This window comes from Scleropages formosus, chromosome 15 (assembly GCF_900964775.1).
Source record: "Scleropages formosus chromosome 15, fSclFor1.1, whole genome shotgun sequence".
In the NCBI taxonomy this organism is placed as follows: Eukaryota; Metazoa; Chordata; class Actinopteri; order Osteoglossiformes; family Osteoglossidae; genus Scleropages; species Scleropages formosus.
The window spans coordinates 11,096,883-11,118,780 of record NC_041820.1 but is presented as its reverse complement, the minus strand read 5'-3'; the positions used below and the strand labels follow the sequence as shown (position 1 = coordinate 11,118,780).

At 43.8% G+C, this 21,898-nt stretch overlaps 2 protein-coding genes across 5 annotated transcripts; one reads left to right on the top strand and one right to left on the bottom strand.

Annotated features, from left to right (window-relative positions):
• Positions 1 to 91: 91 nt before the first annotated feature.
• On the bottom strand, positions 92 to 7,093 carry drc8 (dynein regulatory complex subunit 8). 4 transcript variants are annotated; one of them, XM_018732460.2, is made up of 8 exons: positions 6,931 to 7,093; positions 6,741 to 6,824; positions 6,518 to 6,602; positions 4,390 to 4,462; positions 4,003 to 4,082; positions 2,314 to 2,356; positions 1,706 to 1,772; positions 92 to 473 (listed from the first exon to the last, which is right to left on the bottom strand). In XM_018732460.2, the coding sequence occupies exons 2-8, from the start codon at positions 6,757 to 6,759 to the stop codon at positions 358 to 360; spliced, it is 483 nt and encodes a 160-aa protein (XP_018587976.1). In that variant the 5' UTR covers positions 6,760 to 6,824; positions 6,931 to 7,093; the 3' UTR covers positions 92 to 357. The 4 variants fall into 4 exon arrangements, with proteins under 4 accessions (XP_018587976.1, XP_018587965.1, XP_018587955.1 ...); XM_018732449.2 differs by having other exon boundaries at positions 6,741 to 7,093; XM_018732439.1 differs by lacking the exon at positions 6,741 to 6,824.
• An 888-nt stretch (positions 7,094 to 7,981) lies between these two features.
• On the top strand, positions 7,982 to 21,341 carry hnrnpua (heterogeneous nuclear ribonucleoprotein Ua). Its single transcript, XM_018732427.2, has 14 exons — positions 7,982 to 8,919; positions 10,058 to 10,172; positions 13,370 to 13,443; positions 14,599 to 14,738; positions 14,826 to 14,925; positions 15,775 to 15,887; positions 15,974 to 16,237; positions 16,329 to 16,448; positions 16,698 to 16,826; positions 17,561 to 17,729; positions 17,880 to 18,146; positions 18,493 to 18,728; positions 18,824 to 18,919; positions 19,210 to 21,341. The coding sequence occupies exons 1-14, from the start codon at positions 8,388 to 8,390 to the stop codon at positions 19,258 to 19,260; spliced, it is 2,406 nt and encodes an 801-aa protein (XP_018587943.1). The 5' UTR covers positions 7,982 to 8,387; the 3' UTR covers positions 19,261 to 21,341.
• The last annotated feature ends 557 nt before the right edge of the window (positions 21,342 to 21,898 follow it).

Genomic DNA, 21,898 nt, shown 5'->3' with positions numbered 1-21,898 from the left:
TCTGATTTTACATTCCGGTAATACTGTATAATGCAGTAAAGAAACAGTTTCACTGTGTGCATGCTCTGAATTTCTGTTACAGGCCCAGAACTTTCCGTGAATAAACCGCTTTATTGTGGTCAGAAATCATGACAATATCATATGCGCTGTCAGAAACAGGGCCGACCAGACTGATATTAAAGGACAACGTGCAGCTGTTTGCTTTTCTTGTCTTCCGGTAGACTGGGGACTGGATTTTAACATTTGTTAAATATTCAATATTTCAGATGTCAAGCAAAGCACAAGCACATTGCATGGTCTGCTTTTAATATGCGGATGTAACGCAGCAGTACCATGTGAAGTGTGACAAATCGAAAGCTAAAGGTCCTCAAAGGTCATCTTGCTGACTAAGTCCTTGTAAAAAATGACATTTTCTTTATTATCCAGTGCAGCTGACAACATCTCCTCCACCTCATCCTGGCTGAAGGGCTCTCCTAAAGCAGAGAAAACACAAAAAAATGTGTGAATGTATATATATCTATATACATATATATATGTGGTTGCAAATCTGCTGCAATAAGTGGTAACAGGACTGCTTTCTTAATATGCTACTTTCTGAAATCCCTCGTAAACAAAACCAAACAAATATTACTACAAAACCTAAATAATTAAAGGTCACTCTTTGTTAACTTTATACGGTAAGTGTCTTGCTTTTCTCGAAAATTAATTGTAGCAAATTGATATGTATTAATATTAACTAGAGAGGGTGTGGTGGCACAGTGGGTTTGGCCTGTGCCTGCTCTCTGGTGGGTCTGGGGTTCGAGTCCTGCCTGGAGTTCCTTGTGATGGACTGGCATCCTGTCCTGGGTGTCCCCCCTCCCCCTCCCCCTCCCCCTCCCCTCCAGCCTTGTGCCCTCTGTTGCTGGGTTAGGCTCTGGTTTGCAGCGACCCCTCTTGGGATAAGCGGTTTTAGTCAGTGTGTGTGTAATATTAACTATATTTCTCCTCACACACAAGTTACCTGTTTTCCAGGAAGAAACGATCCAGCACCAATTTTACTGAGTATGGACTCACACAAAACTGTTGCAATAAGAAATATTTACCAGTGTGATGAAAATGATCAGAGTGGCTAGAATCTTTGCTTGAAATATTTGCACATCTAAGCTACCTATTCCTGTTCTCAGAATCATGGTGATCTTGTTGCTTGAAGCCTAAGTTGGTTGACATGCATTTTCACTTATGTTGGGGCGAAAAGAACAGATAGATAAGGGGTGTGTAATCCCCTTATCGAGCTCGGTTACAGTGTGTGCCTGTTTTCCCAGCTCACTTTTAAAAACAGACAACCCCTGCAGAGAAAAACTGCTGTTACTTCCATCTTATGAAGTACATGGATTCATCATTATTGATGGAACCCAGGGTTAATGGTTGTTTTGGGTCTTTCAGCATGAGATGCTCTCCCCCACTTGACTTGACCAGGTTCCATCATCCTCCATCCTGCATCCGCTGCCTTGAACCCACTGCTCATCTCTACTGATCCACAATCATCTAGAAACCCTCTCTGCAGCCTCAGTGACGACTTTCACAGTCCTCTGGAGAATATTTGTCTAAACAATATTTGGTAATTTACTGGCTCCACAGGACTAAAACTAAACAACCAGTCATTAGACTGTTTTTGGATCTTTAGGAGAGAAGAATCTTGTCATGCTCTTGTCATGCATCATTTTACCTTCCTGAGTCATATATTTCTTCAGCTCTTCAGCCTCCAAGTATCCTTTCTTTTCCTGATCTAAAACCTTAGGAGAAAAAAAACAAAATCACAAAAAAGACTCAAAAGCAAAATTTATTTCATCATCTGATGAATATAATTTTCATTTTTTTGTTGCTTTTCCAAGGGGGCGCGGTGGCACAGCGGGTTGGACCGGGTCCTGCTCTCCGGTGGGTCTGGGGTTTGAGTCCCGCTTGGGGTGCCTTGTAGCGGACTGGCGCCCGTCCTGGGTGTGTCCCCTCCCCCTCCGGCCTTCCGCCCTGTGTTGCCGGGTAGGCTCCGGTTCCCTGCGACCCCGTACGGGACAAGCGGTTCCGAAAATGTGTGTGTGTGTTGTTTTTCCTTGTTAGTTTATGCTTATGAGCAGATGGGAGGGTCAGGGAATGTTTTGTATGAAATGGAGTTATGTACTGTAAGTTTCAATTTTTTTCTGTAGAATTACTCTTGGGTGTCTTTTCATTGGTGTTTTGCATCTTTGTTTGCCAGACCTGCTTTCTACAGGAACTGTCTTGAGCGCTCAAAAGTTATGAAATGTTATCGAACGACAATCTGCCGTGTGTGAGACTCACCTCAAAGGCCTGGATGAGCACATCTTTAGGGATGGGCCGGAACCTGCAGTGGATGAGGACGCAAAGTGGCCATTAAGTTCCCTGACCTGTTTTCTTAGCTCCTCTGTTTACAATGCCTTGTTCAATCGGGGTCCCCTGTGGTCGTCTTGAACACAACCTCCCCCCAGCTGTTCAGTAAACCTGCAATACTTTGAATATACAGTGTCAGGGTTATCAGCCGGGAGGGCACGGTGGCGTGGTGGGGCAGTGGGTTTGGCCAGTGCCTGCTCTCTGATCGGTCTGGGGTTCGAGTCCCGCTTTGGTTGCTTTGTGACAGACTGGCGTCCCGTCCTGGATGTGTCCCCTCCCCGTCCAGCCTTGCGCCCTCTGCTGCCGGGTTAGGCTCAGGCTCGCCGCGACCCCACTTGGGAGAAGCGGCTTCAGACAATATGTGTGTGTGGGAGGGTGGGTTGGTTATCAGCCGGTAGTTAATAGAGTGTAAACACATACTGAATCTGTCATGTTGAATAGACTCACACTTTGTTTTCATAACAACACTAAATGCCAGCTTTAAATGTTTCCATCATTATCAAACTAAAAAATATCAATGGGATGACCATATTACTGAGGAATTTTTGTCAGAAGAATTTCACCCTTTCTGCTTTAAGAAATCTGTTGCAGAAGATTTCATAGACATGGCTTTGTAATATAAAAATGTTCTGAAAATTAAAAATTTACCGCAGCTATTCTCGAGATTAGCTGCAAAAGACAGTTGCCGCACCTCTGCTATAGAGCGGCACTGACGAAACCAATAAATATGAGCTAATAAAAACAGAATCATGTCACTTTCATGCCTTAACCTTCTCCTGAAAGTCACTAGATGTTTTTTTACCAACTATAACCAAACTGTCAAGTTCAGACACATCTCTACGACCCTTCTCATATCTGTTTGTCCAGCGTCTACAGCATCGACAGTAAAACCACTAAGACTGGAACGCCAAAATCTAAATGGTTTTCTCTCTCTCAGTCCAAGACCCAAAACTGCACTATGAATAATATTGTGGATCATAACAGTACATGGAACAAATTCAATGCAGCCGTATGAGGTGGCCTCACTTAATTACCTTGGGAGACACATTCCACCTCAACAACCCGTATAATTTTTGACAAAGTAAATCATGTGTGTCCAGTTGGGCAGCTCTCTGGCACATTCCACAGTAATTTTGTTCATATTCCTTTAATATAGACAGGAAAAGTGTTCCATTCCTTGTGCTAATAATGTCAAGAGCCGTACACTAGGCCCAGTTCCATCAACCTCACCATCTTGCACATGTAGCCCCAGAGAAATGATCCAGCGAGGCCATCGTAAATCTCCACAACGCAGCTCCAAGAGGTTTAACCTCCTCCCCGACTACTACATCAACTCTCAGGGTTTCAACATGAGTATTTCACTGGGGTTATCAAGTGGGCTCCTCCCTTCTGTGTTTCGTTCAGTTAGGCCCACGACACCTCCAGAAGGCTCAAGAGTGAGGTCTACACGGAAATCCCCAACAAGAGAAAAATTAAGCTAGAAAATCCTTTGACATTTTGTAATGAAACCAAGCTCCATGATTAACCTAAAATATTTCAACAAGGAGCAAAGTTGCCCCTAAAAAAATCTTAACAATTCTTCTTTCATGAGCATATAGTGCCAAGCACTCAAGAACTCACTTGCGCTCCATCAGCACCTTTGTCATCGCTGGGAGAAACTTCTCAAAGCGGATATAACCTGTGGGTTCCTCTTCCTCAACCTACAAGGAGAATTACAGAACAAAATGAACATTCATGAGAGCTCAAAGACTAGCACAGAATTAAACACTGAACCAAAATGAAACCATTTTCATACGGAAAAAGGAGTGAGGCTTCGATTTAGATTGGAAAGGGAAGTCCTTTTCAGCCAGGGTCTTTGCTTTGTATTAATGTTTCTCACCAATATTCATCTCAGTGCCCCTCATCAAGTTGCTTCAATCAATTTTCAAGAGTCACATTTCAGTCTAAAATCCAACATCTAGATATATTATACCACATCAGACATTAATAATACTAATTATGTCATACCTCTGCAATCATTTCATGTAATTCTGCTTCTGATGGAAAACATCCCAGTGATCGTATGATGGTTCCCACCTCTCTTAGTGAAAATAAAAAAACACATACATTAACGTATTTCATTAAAACATTAGCATCAGTGTCAACCATTAAGGATCATTATGCATCAGATCACTATTCATGTCATTAATTAATTCACTGCTCTTCAATAACCCCTGGTCCAATTTAGCGACAACCGTCCAGAGGCCACCCCGGAAGCATAGGTCACAAAACAGGACACACTCTATACGGGATGCCAGACCATCCCAGGGTAATCATACCCACCAATTCACCTGAAACACATCTTTGGACTGTGATAAGAAACTAGAGCAAATAGAGGAAGCTCACATAAATACTGAGAAAACATGCAATCTCCATATACACTGAGCCAGATTAAAACCAACATACCTACCCACAGCTCTATCCATTGCAACACCTTTATTCAATTCAATTCACACACTGTCTGAAACCACTTATCCTGAGCGGGGTCACGGCAAACCGGAGCCTAACCAGGTAACACAGGGCGCAAGGCTGGAGGGGGAGGGGACACACCCAGGATTGGACACCAGTCCATCACAAACCATCCCACATAGAGCAGGGCCCAGCCAAGCCCGCCAGGCCACTGCTTAATTCACACACACACACACACATACACTCATTGGCTGAAGCCGCTTGCCCCAAGTGGGGTCGCGGCAAACCGGAGCCTAGCCCGGCAACACAGGGCTTAAGGCTGGAGGGGGAGGGGACAGACACAGGATGGGACGCCAGTCCGTCACAAGGCACCCCAAGCAGGATTCAAACCCCAGACCCGCTGGCGAGCAGGACCCAGCCAAACCCGCTGTGCCACCACATCCCCCCCTCTCAATTCAATTCAGTTCAAGCCCAGTCGTTAGGATTTTTATAAATCTTCTTCTCAGTGTGACAGAGAGCATAGAAAAATAGAAGTTTATATATTGGTTTCCATAATATAGAAGGAATGGACACCATGTCCATTTGAATGTTATGACTTACAAAGTAGCTCAAGTCAGTCGGTTGAAGTCCAGCGGCAGGTTTCACACCAAAGTCCGCAGGATATCAGTACCTTTGCCACTGAGGAAGGAGTACTGGGCACTGGGTTGCAGGTTTGGTGAAAGGCAGGTGGGTGAGGTTGTGCAGGCAGGAGGTGTTAAACTGGGAAAGGAAAAGTCACGAGGGCAACAACCAAGGGTTAAGTGGCAAGCAGGTAGAGAAGCTGGGGTGTGGGATACTGTAGATAATGATTTGGCTGGTATTTTGAGTTCTTGGTTTCAGGGCATGAAGATGTATATTGGCTATGCTGGGTGTTGTTCTCTGTGATTTTAGGTTGGTGGGTGGACTGGGTTATACCCCTTGTGTGCAGCCGTTGAAAAATACGCACGGGGTATAACATCTTTTCCTGTGTATCTTGAATCTCACGATGTAACAGTTGTCCTTACAGGAGATAGGTGTGGAGGAAATATTTTAGACCTTGTATACGTACATGTATACATCTCATTTAATTCAGTACATACGTAAGACATAGACGACACATGAATGAGACAGGAGTACAAGATAAGGCATTATCTCCAGTGTTATTGTTATTGGCTACTATTGACCTGACACCTTTGTCCAAGGTGACGTACAGTACAACAGGACATTTGGAAAACAACCTACTTAGAATGAATTGCCCATCTATAGGGCTATAGATATTTCACTGAAACGGCACACGGTGAGAACCTTGATCAGGGACACTTTAACACTTTGAGAACCCAGTCAAATATCAAGATGTCCTGTTATGTGACCATTAGAGACCATTTGCACCTCAGATAAAATACTAAGAAGATCATGACATTACCACGAGAAACCAACAGCAATCACGTGAATCACAGAACAAAACAGGACAGCAATTAAAGCAATGTGAATTTTTAACCTTTGTTTATTTTCCAGTATGGGTGCAATTATATTAAATACAAAAATACGCTTCTGATCACATTACGTATATAGTTATGTCTTGTTAACATATCGCTTTACTGTGGGTACACATGTCATGCTCTCAGTCATGCTTTCACGCTGTGTGTGTGTGTTTTCAATCATTGCCCACCTCACATCTACCGACTTGCTGGACTCATTGTCAAACACATTAAAGGCCTCTGCGATTCTTCTGTGGATCTCAGAGATCACGGCTTCTGTAATAAAACATTAAAACTAAAGTTAAAGCAGGAAAAAAACGAAACAGTGAAGATCAGTAACTCGGATCGAAAGTAACAACTTACTGCTCATCATCTGTTTTAATTTCTATTATTTCTTTTTCTCTGCTTCTTTACCTTTGTTCTCCTCTTCCATGATGTTTAGCGTGTGCTGCTGCTAACTGAGTTCCAAAGTTACAGAATCCCTACCCCGCCAGCAAGCTAAAACACACTCAGAAAGAACAGTACAGATCAGTAACAGTTGTATCCTACCTCTGTGGTTTGGATCGAAGGCAACTTACTGCTCGTGTGTATTATTGCTCCTTACCTGCGCTCTCTTTGTCTGCCATGTTTAGCGTCTGCTGTTGCTAAGAGACGCAATGTCAACCACACAGCCTCGGGTGAACGGCTAAAGGGGATTTCTCCCCGGGCAGAGGATGGTGGGGGTCGATCACAACCCTACATAATATACACACACACACACACACACACACACACACACACACACACACACACACACACACATTTTCAGAACCGCTTGTCCCATATGGGGTCACGGGGAACCGGAGCCTAACCCGGCAACTCAGGGCGCAAGGCTGGAGGGGGAGGGGACACACCCAGGACGGGACGCCAGTCTGTCGCAAGGCAACCCAAGCGGGACTCGAACCCCAGACCCACCGAAGAGCAGGACTGTGGTCCAACCCACTGCGCCACTGCGCCACCGCACCCCCCTCCTACATAATATATATCATTATTATTAATTATTTTGAAATTGCTTAACTAGAGAAGTTCAGGGTTGTCACCGTCTTCAAGGAGCAGTGGGGTTTGAACCAACAACCTGCGCAAAACGCGTAGATCAGCATCAACTTTCCACTACTGTATAACCGTGGCGTGGGGATTTTTGAGAAAGCGATAGTATGCTACTTAACTTTTGTAAAAGAATTAAAATTACTCAGTAGGAAAAATATTTTGTTTGTGTGTGTTTTTTTGCGAAACTGTCACTTGATGTCAACCTTTGATATATTTTATGATTTACATACTACACAGTTGCCTATTTGTGTAGTATTTTAGGGACTATTTATTTCAATATTTGTAGTTTTCACAAATTATCGCTAGTGAGTTTTATCTGGTATTCAATCTGGTAGCTGAGTGACTTCCGACATTTCTTGCATTTTTAAATGTTTTCTTACACGACGTTTTGGAAGAGTCGCGCGCGCACGCACGCTTTACACTTCTATTCTGCGTTTCCTTCACTAAATATTACGGTACCCAGGGAAGGAATATATTGCGGTCATCGGGTCCGAAATGTGAACATATTTTGGCATGATTACGGTTGTCGGAGCACCGTACCTGTGTTTATTGTGGCAAAATTACATCCTAATGATTGTGCCTATTTTGGTAATATTATGGTAACATTACGTCATTGTAGTTGGATGCCAATCTTTGCGCTTTCTTTGGCATATTTACGGTATCCGTTCATTACGATGGTGGGAGATCGGCGATTGCGCATATTTTGGCATGATTACGGCAGCGACGCATTACGTTCGACTGGCACTCGAGAGCGGTGCTGTTGCCAGCCGTGAAAAGAAGCGGGGAGAGCATTGTTTTGGCGCAGTAACATTTCTAGGCGGCTTCCTTTCGATTACATCGTCCGCACACGGAGCGGTTTCCTTTTCTGCTTTATTTTTGTGATTTAAATATTTGTGACATTCACTCTTTTATTGGGGTTAAGGGCATTTATTTAAGCGGAACGACAGAACAACACCAGTACGTAAATAAAAGAAGATGAGTTCGATCAATGTGAAGAAGCTGAAGGTAAACGAGCTGAAGGACGAGCTCAAGAAGCGGCAGCTCTCCGACAAGGGGCTCAAGGCCGAGCTCATGGACCGGCTGCAGGCCGCGCTCGACCTCGAGGCCCAGGCAGGAGGAGACTTCCCGGGGCCCGACGCCGAAGAAAATGGCGCGGAGGGCGGCTGCGACGAGACGGGCGGCCTCAATTACATGGGCGAGGAGGAACTGGAGGACGAGCTGGTCGGAGAGAGCATGGAGGCCGAGGAGGAGGACGGAGATGGGGAGGGCGGCGAGGAGGCGGCTGAGGACGGCGCTCCGGGCGACGCGGCCGATTTGTCCGAGCATCAGGACGACGAGATGGGCGACGAGGAGGAGGAGGAGGAGGACCAGGACGACGACGACGACGACGCTGGAGTGGAAATGGATAAATACGAGGAAGACGAAGACGCGATTCTGAAAGACGACGACGAAGAAATGGACAAAGCTGAGGATGAAGATGGCGCGGCGAGCTCCCAGCCGGCGGAGGGTGAGTTTAAGGGTTTTTACAGCGTCGCGCAGTGTCGGCCCTCAAAGCGTCCCTCACGGCGCCCCAGGCTCAGCGTCCCTCATTCATTGTCGTCCCTCACGGCGCCCCTCAGAGCGGCTCTACGGCGAAACGGCGGTTGAACAGACCGATCGGATCGTGTAGCTGCGTTTTTCCTCTTCATCTTTGGGTTTTTAGTCAGTGAGGAGCTTCTGAATTTATCCATTTTTTAGAGCGATGATTAAAAAAAATAGAGGTGTTTGTCGTGTTGGCCTGATACTAGATTGGAAACTGAGCGGCAGACAAAGAGAGCAAGAGCAGGTATGCACACACAACAACAACAACCTAGGCTAGAGCCACACTGTTGTAGATACAAAAAAATATGAATATGCGCGCACATAAACATGATGGAGACACGTGTTCGTTGTGCTCATTGATTGTTTCCAACAATTCTGTACCCATTTTTGACTGTTCCCTGCTCGTCGTGTCAAGCCTCAAGGTTTTTGTGGTGTCCCGGTTGCTTGTTCCGTGCCCTCGTTTCTCTCTCTCTCTCTTTCTCTCTCTCTCTCACACACAGACAGACAGCCGGCGGTCTAGCCGAGGCTGGGGTTTAAAAAATTAATAATGAAATATCAATCATGTCGACTCTTTATCGTCGCCATCGTCTAGTAGTATACTATTTGTTTCCGAACCAGGCTCTGCCTTTTTTTTTTCTTCTCATCCCCCCCCCTTCCTCCCCTTTATTTTTTGGTGGTGTTTAGTAGTGAGGCACTGATTGATTGAAAATGTGTGTTGCTTCCCGCACATCATGAGCAGCGCTGGTGCCACTCGAACCCCTGGCACCCAGAGGTGTCCCAACTGACCATTTGTCGTGGCAAACCCTATGGGACTGTGCTCACCCTCCACAGATAAGATGCACCTTCACCGGCACGCAGTGAGATCTGCTCCGTCTCTCTTACTTATGTATCGGACAGAGGAGCGAAAGTCTCTTCGTTCTGTTCAGACCTTGATGTTAACCTTCACTTCGTGGTCCATGGGTGCTAATGGAATGGAGGAGAGTGGACTCCCGTGTGGGCCTCCATGGTAACAAGTGGGTCCGACACAGAGGAGCACCTCATTACCTGTGTTTTTATTTCCAAAGGGGATGCCGAGAAAGACGCGAAAGCTGAACAGAAGAATAAGAAGGGTGTTAAGAGACGCCGGGAGGAGCATGGAAGGGGCTACTTTGAATTTATTGAAGAAAGCAAATACAGCCGGTAAGGATGCGGCAGTCTGGCCTTTGGTATTCCTGAAGTGCCACGGTACGGTGTTGGGTTCACCTGTATTGGCATGTTAAGAGCCAATGCTTACAGTCTCCCACCCCAGTATTACAAGGAGTCCTATGAAGTGCAAAGAAACACACATTTTGATTTACGAAGGTAGGCTTTAGACTAAAGAAGCGGACACACACGCCAAGTGGAACTGGTGTGATAAGTGGTAGGTCTCTTCGGATGATGGTGCTATTTTTACTATGGATGGGTGTAGTTGTTGGTAAGCCTATAATGAGATGGGGTTTTTTTTATTGGGGGGGAAAAAAACTTTGCTTTTCTTTTTAATAAAGCTTAACCATGAAAAAATCTCAGCAGCGGTGGTTTGAAGAGGGTGTGATTTTTATTTTTTTTTAAACACTTTTGGATGGCTTTCTTTTCATATTGCTCTCCAAACTCTTCTCCTCGCCGCATTTGCTGTAATCAGACTGTTGATGGAACCAAATTTGTTCACCTTGCCTGTGCTACTCCGAAATTGTGTTGTTCTGAGGTGCCTTTACTGTGATTAGTCTTGCCCCCCCTTCCCAGATGCTGCCTTATCAAACCAGTTATAAGGCATGTACCTGACAGTATGGTCATGTCACTTTTTAGTCTGTTCCTATGAGTCATCACACTTCAATCAATAAAGAGCCATAGTAGATTAGGCCTATATACAAGTTTGGGGGGGGTTCTCCACTGCATATTGTTAATAGGGATTAACAGTGCCTCATATACTGAAATAACACACAAGATTCCCCCTACCCAATAAATAATCTGCCTTTCCAACTTCCAAACTGTGTTCAGATGTATTTTCTCAGGATTGGGATATGCTTGGTCAACTTCTAAAGATTTTTAAGGTGGGGTATACTGTATAAATTCATACTTTTCCTAAATAAATAAAACCACATGAAGCAAGATGCTAGTGGTACACCTGTGTGATCCACTCTGTAGAAAAAGATCACACATTTGGTATTGCTTTTCTCTGTCTAATCTTTAACATTGGATACACAGTCACTGTAAGCACGTCTCTATACACTGCAATATTTTCTTGAAAGACTTCACCAAAAACTCTGTTTGAAACATTTGACTGCTCTTTGAAAGAGAGGAGGTGTTCAGCCAGGTACCAACACATCTCACTCTGTCTTCAACCACGTGGCCATTGTTATGGTGGTGTCTATCCTGGAAACACAGGGTGCTAGACCAGCCAGGGTACACCCCAGACAGGATGTCTGCTCAAAAACATATCACCATCCTTTATGGTGCTCTGGGCTGAGACATGGTCACAAATAAGGAGCAATGTAGCCACTATGCAGTCTAGTAGGGACCAAGAGTCCACATTCATGTAACATATGAATTTCACTACCCTGAATGGGGGAGAAAAAGACTTGTCAGCTTAGTAGAATGTGTGATCAAAACAAAAGGTGGGGCCCTAAAGTTCTTGGTGCAGTAGAAGAGGGGGTCACTGCCAGATAGGTGGACGTTACCCATCAGTCCTCGTGTGTGCGCGTACACGTGGGCACTGAACTGGAATCCAGCCTGGCTTCCCTGGGTGTGCCCATATGTTTGTGTCACGCTGTTTCTGCAGCTAATGGGTTTGCAGCCAAGCTGTGTTGTTACATTGCTAACATAAAGACGATATGAATGAGGAAAACGCTGTTCTTTTTGTCTAGGAACAGTTGAATTTGTTCATGAGGAATTCTCCAGTAGCCAAGTATGTGGAAACAGCCGGTTGGCCTGGTCACAGGAATCAGATTTATCTTTGTGTTTGGAGTATGAATACTAAGGGGGTTGGCTCACAAAGCCCAGTGAATTGAGATCTTAATGCTGCTTTGTGTAGGTGTTTGTACCTATAATGTACTAAATATATTTTGTCAGTCGTATAAACTGAAATCTAAATTGTTTTCAGAAATCCATTTTAATATTTCATTTTAATACTACTTTGTCGTAATTGATATGCAAGGAATGATATATCTTAGCATTGTGAAAATACAGAATGAGCTCAAAGGGGGAATAAATTATTCAAAGTTTTCTTTGAAATCTGCTTTGGTTACCTTGCTTTGCATATAGAAATATACTGAGACTGTGAGGGAAGGAAATGTAACTGAGGGGGCGACCTTTAGCATGGCAGGGTATCTGGGTAAGAAATGCCCTGTATTCAGAGGTTTCCTCACAACTTGCTAGACATGAAGACTGTTAAGTGTTGGGGGGGGGGGGGCAAAACTGACGGCAATGCTCATATTAACCTTAGTTAATTCGTTACAGCAGTGCTCGATGGTGGCAGAAGGTTGATCATTTGGCCAGGTAGAAGTGCCTTGCATTTGCTGTGTAAAAGCTCTTGCATTGCTTATCTCTTCTAAAAAATCATGCAGATTCCTTCAAAGTTACACATTTTCAGGGATACTTGCATCATAGCTATATGCAAGACTTTTAGCGGACCCACTATGTAAATAAATCTAATTTTTTCTGTTGGGAAGCTTTTATCAGTTGGGGGGAAAAATGCAGAACTTGAGAACAAATGTGAGTGATGATCAGAATTCCAGTCCTAGTTGTGATTTTAGACATTGCTGAGTATTTTAACAGAGCGTGTTGAGATAGCCTGTAACTGCTATTGTCCTCATTTCAACAGCTCTGATGTAAAAAAAAAAAAAAAAAAAAAAATCACATCTACTAGATATACCTGACAACAGGGAAGGTTTTGTTTTTGATCATTTCAGTTGAAGCAATTGTCTCCTGTTGCTCAATTTAGTGCATTTTTACAGATTTTGGCAGTAATGCCTCAATTTTGTCGGTGAAGCATTCTGTGTCTCTCTTGACCCAGACTAGAATGCACCATCCATGGAGTGAAAGATTGCGGAAACCTTTTCACAGTCTGGCTCTGAAATGAGCTTGTTGAAGAACAACCTTTCTCAGGTTTCCTTGAAGGCTTTCATAAAAACTCCAGAAAATGTTTCTACAATTGGGGCAGACTGACCTGTTAAATCACTGCCAGACCCACCTTTGGCCTGGACAGTGTTCATCCTTCTCCTGCTCTTGAGGTTTTGACTTGAAAAACCCAAACGTCTTGGACTGGCGAAGGTGGCCTGGGTTTTAGTGGTATACCTTCAGATGGCTGCACTCTGCAGGGGCAACAGGAGCGCTGACCTGGCTGAACGCCTGCTCTCTTTCAGGGCTAAGTCTCCCCAGCCCCCCCTGGAAGAGGAAGACGAAGAGTTTGATGACACCACCGTGTGCCTCGACACATGTGAGTCTTGCATTAAAACCAAACGTGAACCAATTTTATTAATGCTTTATGTTAATATTTTTCACTGTATGCCTTTAGTTTCTTCTTGAAGTTCCAGGCTTGAATATAAAGACATTTTTTTAAAAAAATTGAAGATATTTCTGGACTGGTTTGCTGTGACAAACTCTCAAGTTAAAGTGAACAGTTCTCAGTTTGTGTTTTATAGCGTGTTCACTCAGATTGTTGAAATTCCAATAACTTGATAATGAAAACATGTTGAAATTCATAAAAATGGACATTTAGTGTACACACACACATACATTTTCTGAACCGCTTGTCCCATATGGGGTCGCGGGGAACCAAAGCCTACCCATAAACACAGGGTGTAAGGCCGGAGGGAGAGGGGGGACACCCAGGACGGGACGCCAGTCCGTCGCAAGGCACCCCAAGTGGGACTCGAACCCTAAACCCACTGGAGAGCCGGACCCGGTCCACCCACTGCACCACCGCACATTTAGTGTATTTATGTAATATACCTTATATACGTAGATCACAGTTCATACATTATTCTTTTGGGCTTTATGCTAAAATATTTGTTTTAACTAATATAAGAGGAAAGCCCTTTCTGGGGTTCAGGATATTAGAAGTATGGATTCTAAATGGGACGGCACAGTGGCACAGCAAGTAGCACTGCTGTTCACAGTGCCTGGGTGGTGCAAGAGGATGTGAGTTTGATCCCTGCTCAGTCTCTGTGGAGTTTGCCTGTTCTCCATGTGTCTGTGTGGATTTCCTCTGCGTGCTCCTGTTTCCTCCCACAGTCCAAAGACATGCTGTTCAGATGGATTGGTGACTAAGTCACCCACAGTGTGTGAGTGACAGAGCGAGTTTCACTGGTGTATGGATGAGTGACCCATTATAAGTAGGGTATCTAGCAGTGTAAGTCACCTTGGTGAATAAGGTGTGTGGGCTTATAACACTACATAGTGTTCACTGGAAGTCGCTTTGAATAAAACCGTCTGCTAAATGAAGTAACGTAAACCCAATCGTTTATGTGCAATATGAAATGTTATGTCTTTATAAACTTCCTACATGGTAGAATGAACCTGGTGAACGCAGCACTTGCTCTGGAAGTGATGGTTCCTGACTTCTGCTAACACCCCTTTCTCTTGCTTCCAGACAACAGTGACTTGCACTTCAAGGTGTCTCGTGACCGCTACAGTGCCTCCTCCCTTACCATGGAGAGCTTCGCGTACCTGTGGGCAGGGGGCAGAGCTACATATGGTGTGTCCAAAGGCAAAGCCTGCTTTGAAATGAAGGTAAGACCACTTAGTTTTGCTCTCCCTCCTCCTTTCATGATTTTCTTGCTTCATTTCACTCATACCTGTGTCAATGTGGTTGGTCAGATTATTGAGAAAATTCCAGTGAAGCACATCTCCAGCAAGGGCATCGAAATCCACGATGTTCTGGTGGGCTGGTCACTGGCCAACAGTAACCTACTCCTGGGTAAGTGTATTCACTTTTGAGGATTTACTGTCATTGAAAACTGAATTTTTTGTTTGTTACAATTGTCACGCTTGCTTCGTGTTCTGTAGAAAATTGCCGCAACTTTTTATTGAACCTCCTGTGCCTTAAAATGTGCTGTCCACATGTTGGGCAGAATGGTGGCGCAGCACTGGTACCTTACCGCACCTGGGCCATGCAGTTGTGGACAAATGTATTCCCTGCCCAGTCTGTGAGGAGTTCACGTACTCTCCTCGTGGTCTTGTGGGTTTCCTTAGGCTGCTCTGGTTTCCTTCCACAGTCATGTTTCAGCTGAATTGGTAACTCTGAATTGCTCACAGTGTTTCTGCATATGTGTGTTACATTCCTCTATGAGTGACTGATTGTTGTGAGGTTAATATAGTGTATCTAGCACTGTAAGCCACCTTGGGTAAAGGTGTCAGCTAACTGCTAATCATTGTATGCTGCTTTGAAGAAAAGCATTGCTAAATGAATACATAAAAATGTACCCCACTAAATTTAAATGTTCGGCTAAACTGGGAGAGAAATTGGCAGAACAGAAGCTAATCAGTGTAATGTCTGTGTAAAGGTCTTGGGTGGATATGGCTCAGTTGCAGCTTATTTAATATATTTTATGTAGTTGCATAATTCTTGTTTCTGAACAGTTTGTGGGAGTACATAACATAGTCAACCATATGACCTTGAACCAAAAAAAGTGGCATTTTCTAAAGTTCATATACCTAATTTGACACATTATACAAATTCCAGGTTGGAATGAATGGCAATGTAAATATTTGAGTAACTTCTTGAAGTGCTTGAATCAATTTACCTTTCTTGTTTGCTTTTTTCAAGGGGAGGAGGAGCACTCCTATGCTTATTCTGTGAAGGGGAAGAAAACCACCAACTGTGTGACTGAGGACTATGGGGAGAACTTTGATGAAAATGATGTCATTGGCTGCTTTGCAGTAAGGCTTCTAGTTCTCCTTGTTTCTGCACACTGCGCTCAACCAGCAACGAGAAGGTGATGTTTGTGTGTATGTTTCTGTGTCAGAACTTTGAAGGAGATGAAGTGGAGCTGTCCTACTCTAAAAATGGCAAGGACTTGGGCACAGCCTTTCGGGTTAACAAAGAGTCCCTGGCTGGGCAGTCCCTCTTCCCCCACGTTCTCTGCCACAACTGCACTGTAGAGTTCAACTTTGGCCAGCGAGAGGTGCCATTTCAGGCTCCACCAGAGGGCTTCACCTTTCTGCAGCAGATTCCTGTGGATGAGCGTGAGCGAGGGCCAAAGGGGCCAGAGTCCAAGGGAGACTGCGAGGTAACTATGGCAGTCCTCATATGCTCCTGCTTTTGGCCTGTCCTCCTGGGCCTCCTGTACATTGTATTGAACTACTCTCTCAATAATTCAGGTGATTGTCATGATTGGCCTCCCTGGGGCAGGCAAGACAGCCTGGGTTACAAAGCACACACAGGAGAACCCTGGGAAATATAATGTCCTGGGCACCAACACCATCCTGGAGAAAATGATGGTAGGTTCTTTATTTTGATATTTCATTACCACACATTATTCACTAGCCTAGCTGCTTTTTTATGAATAAGTAGAACTGTGTAACTAATTACTGTAGGGTATGATAAAAATTACGCCTGCACTCCAAACGTCTACTAGTTTCCCGTTTTCCCTGCCCTTAAAGGGGTTAGGGTTGATTTTCATAGATGTATTTAGGTTATTGTTTTTGGGTTGAGCTGTGTGGTACCTGCCTGAATATGCTGTTCTACAGATTGGAAGCCTAAAGCGCCAGATGAAGGACACCACCAAGCTGCAGGCCATCTCCCAGCGTGCACCTCTCTTCCTTGGCAAGTTCATCGAGATTGCCGCTCGCAAGAAGCGCAACTACATCCTGGACCAGGTGTGCAGTTAACGATCTTAAAATGAACTACTTTATTAATATAAATAAAAATGAGCTCAAACACAGAAATGTTAATGTTGAAAAACTAAAGGAAAGCCTATCAGTTAAAACTGATAAATGAAATGACAAAGTGCATAAAATTCTTTTGAAAGGCAGTATCAGATGAATGGAGTTTTTGGTTTAATGTTAAATGATCACTTACAAATAGCTCAGTAGAGGAGTTTTGTGCATTACAGATGATTACGGTAATTACAACAATGGCCTCATTAGACAGTGTTCTAATATTTATATTTCACATATCATCACACTTGAGGTACCTTGAGAACAGGGCTATGGAGTCGGTACACAAAGCCTCCGACTCCAGTCACCCAATAATTGCTTTAGACTCCGACTTCACAGCACTCATAGCACTTGCCAAAAGTTGCACGTTATTTTGGGGGTCGACTTCTCTGGCGAATATAGGCCTAAACCCACATTACTCCTCTAATTTTTGGGGTTGATTTATACACCGGCATATACGGTACATTTTTACCAACTCCTACTCTAGTAACCCAATAATTGCTTCTGACTCCACAGCACTGCTTGAGAAGCTGTTTTTATCACAGGATATGGCTTATTACTACAATCCTTGCTCAGTCTAAAGTATCTCGGTGGAACACATTGTCTACAGTGTTCGTCCAGTGCTAATTTTACAGTGTTTACCTGTAATACTACTCTCTGGCTCTCCTTGCTAGACCAATGTGTCAGCACCAGCCCAGAGGAGGAAAATGTGCCTCTTTGCTGGATTCCAGCGCAAGGCAGTAGTGATCTTCCCCACCGATGAAGATTATAAGCAGAGAACTCAGAAAAAAGCAGAGACTGATGGCAAAGATGTTCCTGAGCATGCAGTTCTCAAAATGAAAGGTATGGCTTTGGAATGTATTGCAAGGTGCTCTTTCTCCTCTACTGTTGAAAACTGGCACTTATTTTCTTTGGTTCATAATAATGTTCAAGCGATAAAATGATCGTGGCATGTCCCTGTCTCGAACTGTTGATACCCTGTGTTTTTTGTAGGGATTTACACGTTGCCAGAGGAGGGCGAGTGCTTCAGTGAGGTGACCTATGTGGAGCTGCAGAAAGAGGAGGCTTCCAAGCTACTGGAGCAATACAAGGAGGAGAGCCGCAATGCCCTGCCTCCGGAGAAAAAGGCCAACCAGGGAGGTGCCACTCCAAAGAAGGGCAACCGGGGCAGAGCGGGCAAGAACCAGTTCAACAGAGGTTGTGGGCCGGGTCCCAGGGGAGGACGAGGTGGCTTTCAGAACCGGGGAAATTTCCGTGGAGGTGAGATTGCGCAATTGCACATTTTATTCGGGTCTTTGAGTCTCCTCATTGTGGACCACAGTGGAATCTGCTTTAAAGTAGTCAGTACTTTCTCATTGGGGCAGAGTCCACTGAGTTTTGTTTAACTGTTGTTGGGGAGCTGTCTCTCCTAGTTTTAAAACTCTGCTCACATTGTGGGTTAAACGAGTTTGATCAAGACCAAGTTGAGTCATCCCAGTTGTAACAGACACCTCCAGACCTGCAATGGTGTGGCCTTGCCCTAAACTTCCACTTTGGTTGTCTTAAATGAAATCATACTATTTTTGTGACTTTGCAATATTGTAACAAGGCACTACTGTCTTCACAGTGCCTGGGCCCCGGGGTGGGTTCAGCAGGCCTCCCAGGGGTTTTTTACCACCCCCAGTGTTCCGTGGGGGCTTCTCTAACCGGGGCAACTTCAGCCGAGGCAGCGGGGGAATGCCAAACAGGGGCGGGGCCCCTCGGGGAGGTCCTGGAAGGGGCAACATGGGAAACCGGGGTGGCGCCATGCAGAGGGGCGCCATGAACCGGGGTGGTGGAGCAAGTCGGGGCAACTTTAGCCAGGTGTGTTTGCCTTAATATCTTATATAGAGACATTGCTGCTTTGTTTATGGAAACATACATGTATGGGTACTTGATGGGTTTTTCCTCTTTTCTAGAACTTCAGGGGTAGAGGGGGCAGTAGCCGTGGTTTCAAGAATGGCAACTTTGGCATGAATAAGGCCCAGGCTTTCAACCAGAGTTGGCAACAAGGGGTAGGTGCAATTTCTCAAACACTGAGTAGTTGATCTTGGTCAAGAGACCTTGAGCAGAACAGGTAACAAAATGATTTCCCTTTTTTGAAACCAACAGCAGCCACTGGAACTTTGAGAGCATATTTCTAGCTCTCAAAGAGCCATGAGCTGAGGAGATGGGCAAGTTTTAATATGTTGTCTTATCACGTCTCATCAGAATCCATCTATTTACCTCAGGATTGAGTCAGCTTTTTTTGTGATCTTACCAGTGTTTGCTTGTTTGTTATACCTTTCATTGTCTTTCCTACCAGTTCTGGAACCAGAAGCCTTGGAGCCAACAGTACCACCCTGGATATTACTGATGCACTGGAGAAAAGATGGGGACTCTGACCACCCCCTTACTGCAGGCACCCGCTCATTCATCCAGTTTTAAAACAAAAGAAACTAATTTTAAAGAAAAAAAACATTCCACAACTGAGGAGAAGTGCCTCGGGGTTCTGTCAAAAGCTTTATAGGCTCACTTATCCGTTGTATTTTTTGTATATTATTATGTTTTATCCCCCCTTTTGATTTAAGTCCCATGTGTTTAATGTCAGGAGCCTCAGCATTTTGTCCAGAGTGGGATGTTTTTTTTTTGTTTTGTTTTTTTTTTTCTCCCCCTTTTTTTAAATACTTTCAGGGTTCTACGTTTTATCTGTAAAATGTGATTTTTACTGAAGTAGAGTTTAGACTTCTTTTGCATAGTACAAGTCGTCCTTATGAGTGTTTCACTTCGAATCGGGAGGGGGAAAAAAAACGAAGCACTCCTTTTAGAAGCATGCCGCTATTGTTAACAGTAGTCCTGCCACCAGAAGTGGGTCTTTAAGTGAAGCAGAACATTCAAAGTTTGTTAATATAAAAGGCTTCATTTGATGGTTATATATAAAAATCAAGCCTGTAATAGCTTAACTTAGGTTTACAATAAATGGGTTCTTTGCCTTTTTACTTGTACCGCTTGTGTTTTTCCACAACTCATTTCAAAGGTGTTAACCAACCTTTGAGCTGGGAAACCTGCTTGCTGAGAATGGGGAATACTGCCTGGTTTGTCTCAAGACCTGGCAGAATGTGGAAGAAAAGATGCTCTCACACTCTCTCTCTGGTGGTGTCAACAGCACTGTCTTCCCGCTGTAACCGTCTGGGAAGTTCGATGCTCAAGGAGGCAAAGAGGTCATGTTTGATTCTTCAGGGGTCACAGCCTTTCATTGCATCAGCATGATTTGTTGATGAAACAAACACTCCATTTCTTTGTGACACCTTAGAATTCGGGGGAACAAAAACAATATGATTTAATGTAGCAATACTGGGGATGCTTCTAATGTTTTCAAGTAAATATTTCTAAAGTTTAAAGGCACAACATTCCCTGAAATACGGCACATGAAATGCCTAAAAAAACTATGGTTATTTTGAGGTGTAGCGAAATGGATTTTTCTTTTTTTTTTTTCCTTCTTTTTTTTTTTTAAATTTGAAAGTGACAAAGTTGACTTGCATCAGTACTTTTTGTGGAGACTAGTCAAAAGGCTGTGTTTACATTTTTGCCATGCAAGTCCTTCATTTTTGAGGTCTTGGATTCATGCTTGACCTTGAAATAAGTGTGTATGTAGTGTTACAATTTAGTAAACACGCTCAATACAGTAACTGTTTTAATCAAACGTAATTGTATTAGTGAAATCTGTTCTGTAAATTCAGTTCAGTACCTTCACACAAAATGCCAGTAAACGCATTGATGGTGGATAGTATTTTACTGTAGGGGTTCTCAGACCTGGTCCTGCTGACTTTGTGTACATAATGTCTTTGCAGCTGAGTTCCGTACTTTCTAAATCACAGTTTTGTTTGAGCCTGACTAAAGTTTTGCAATGAATCCATGCTCAGTTTAATACAATTTAAATTATGCAAACTGAACAACAAAAAGCCAACACGCATCTGGGGGTCGCCAGGACCAGGGATGTAGACCACTGCTGTACCAAAATGTGTTATGGGCGATGAGGTTGACCCAAAAACTTGCAGCTGTACCTTTCCTTTAGGAAGCAGTCTGTAAGCCTGAAATATTTACAGGAATTTGCCGCCATCAGGTGGGCTGAATCTCACAAGAGGTTTGTTGGGCATCTTACGTTTTAGTGTACTGGTGGTCAGAGAGGGGTTAAGGTTCCCAGGACCCCATCTTCACTCCCGGTGGTCTCATGCCACTGTGAACGAGGCAGCTGACTAGTGTCCGTAGACTGTTGTGTGTTCTTTGCAAGACCCTCTAACTGCAAACCATTTTGATGTCTCTAGAAAGGCGCAATTTAAAGGACCTATTGAAATACAGGCATTACACCCGACCTTTGCACGCTCTTCACGTGTTCATTTGAGTAATCAGTGTTGAGCACTATGTCCCCTTGTTAAGGGCTGTGCTCTGTAAAAAAAATAAACTGAAGATCGCAAGTATGAAATGGTCAGTATGTTCACAAACAGGTCTGATGCAAGAGCAACAATCCTTTTTTAGAATTTAAAATGTAAAGTGGTTTTTAAAGCAGGTTTTATTGCAGATCAGATAAATCTGAGTTTTACAAAGGCAGAATGTTTTGTATAAAATGGGGAAAAATACAGCATGCACTGTAAAAATTTGCAGGTGATTTGAAGTGAAGTTTGCTTGTTTTAGTGTTTGTGGGTGTACTCAAGTATTTGGTCAGATGATGCGTACCATTACAGATGAATTGTTAACATTTTGTACAATAGACTTAACCTTTTTGGTTTTTTTTATACCTTACTATGTTTTTTGTATTTTGCTATGAGAAAATTTTAAAAGGAAATAAACTGACCAAATACTTAATTTATTCAACTTTTCCCCCCACAGATTTCCACAGGTGGAAAGAAATGTCATTTTCAAAAACATAATAAAGGAGCAGATATGATTTATTTTGATGTATTTTGATCATGTCCTTAGGTGTGAACTGAAAAAATCTGCCCCCCCCCCCAGCTGTT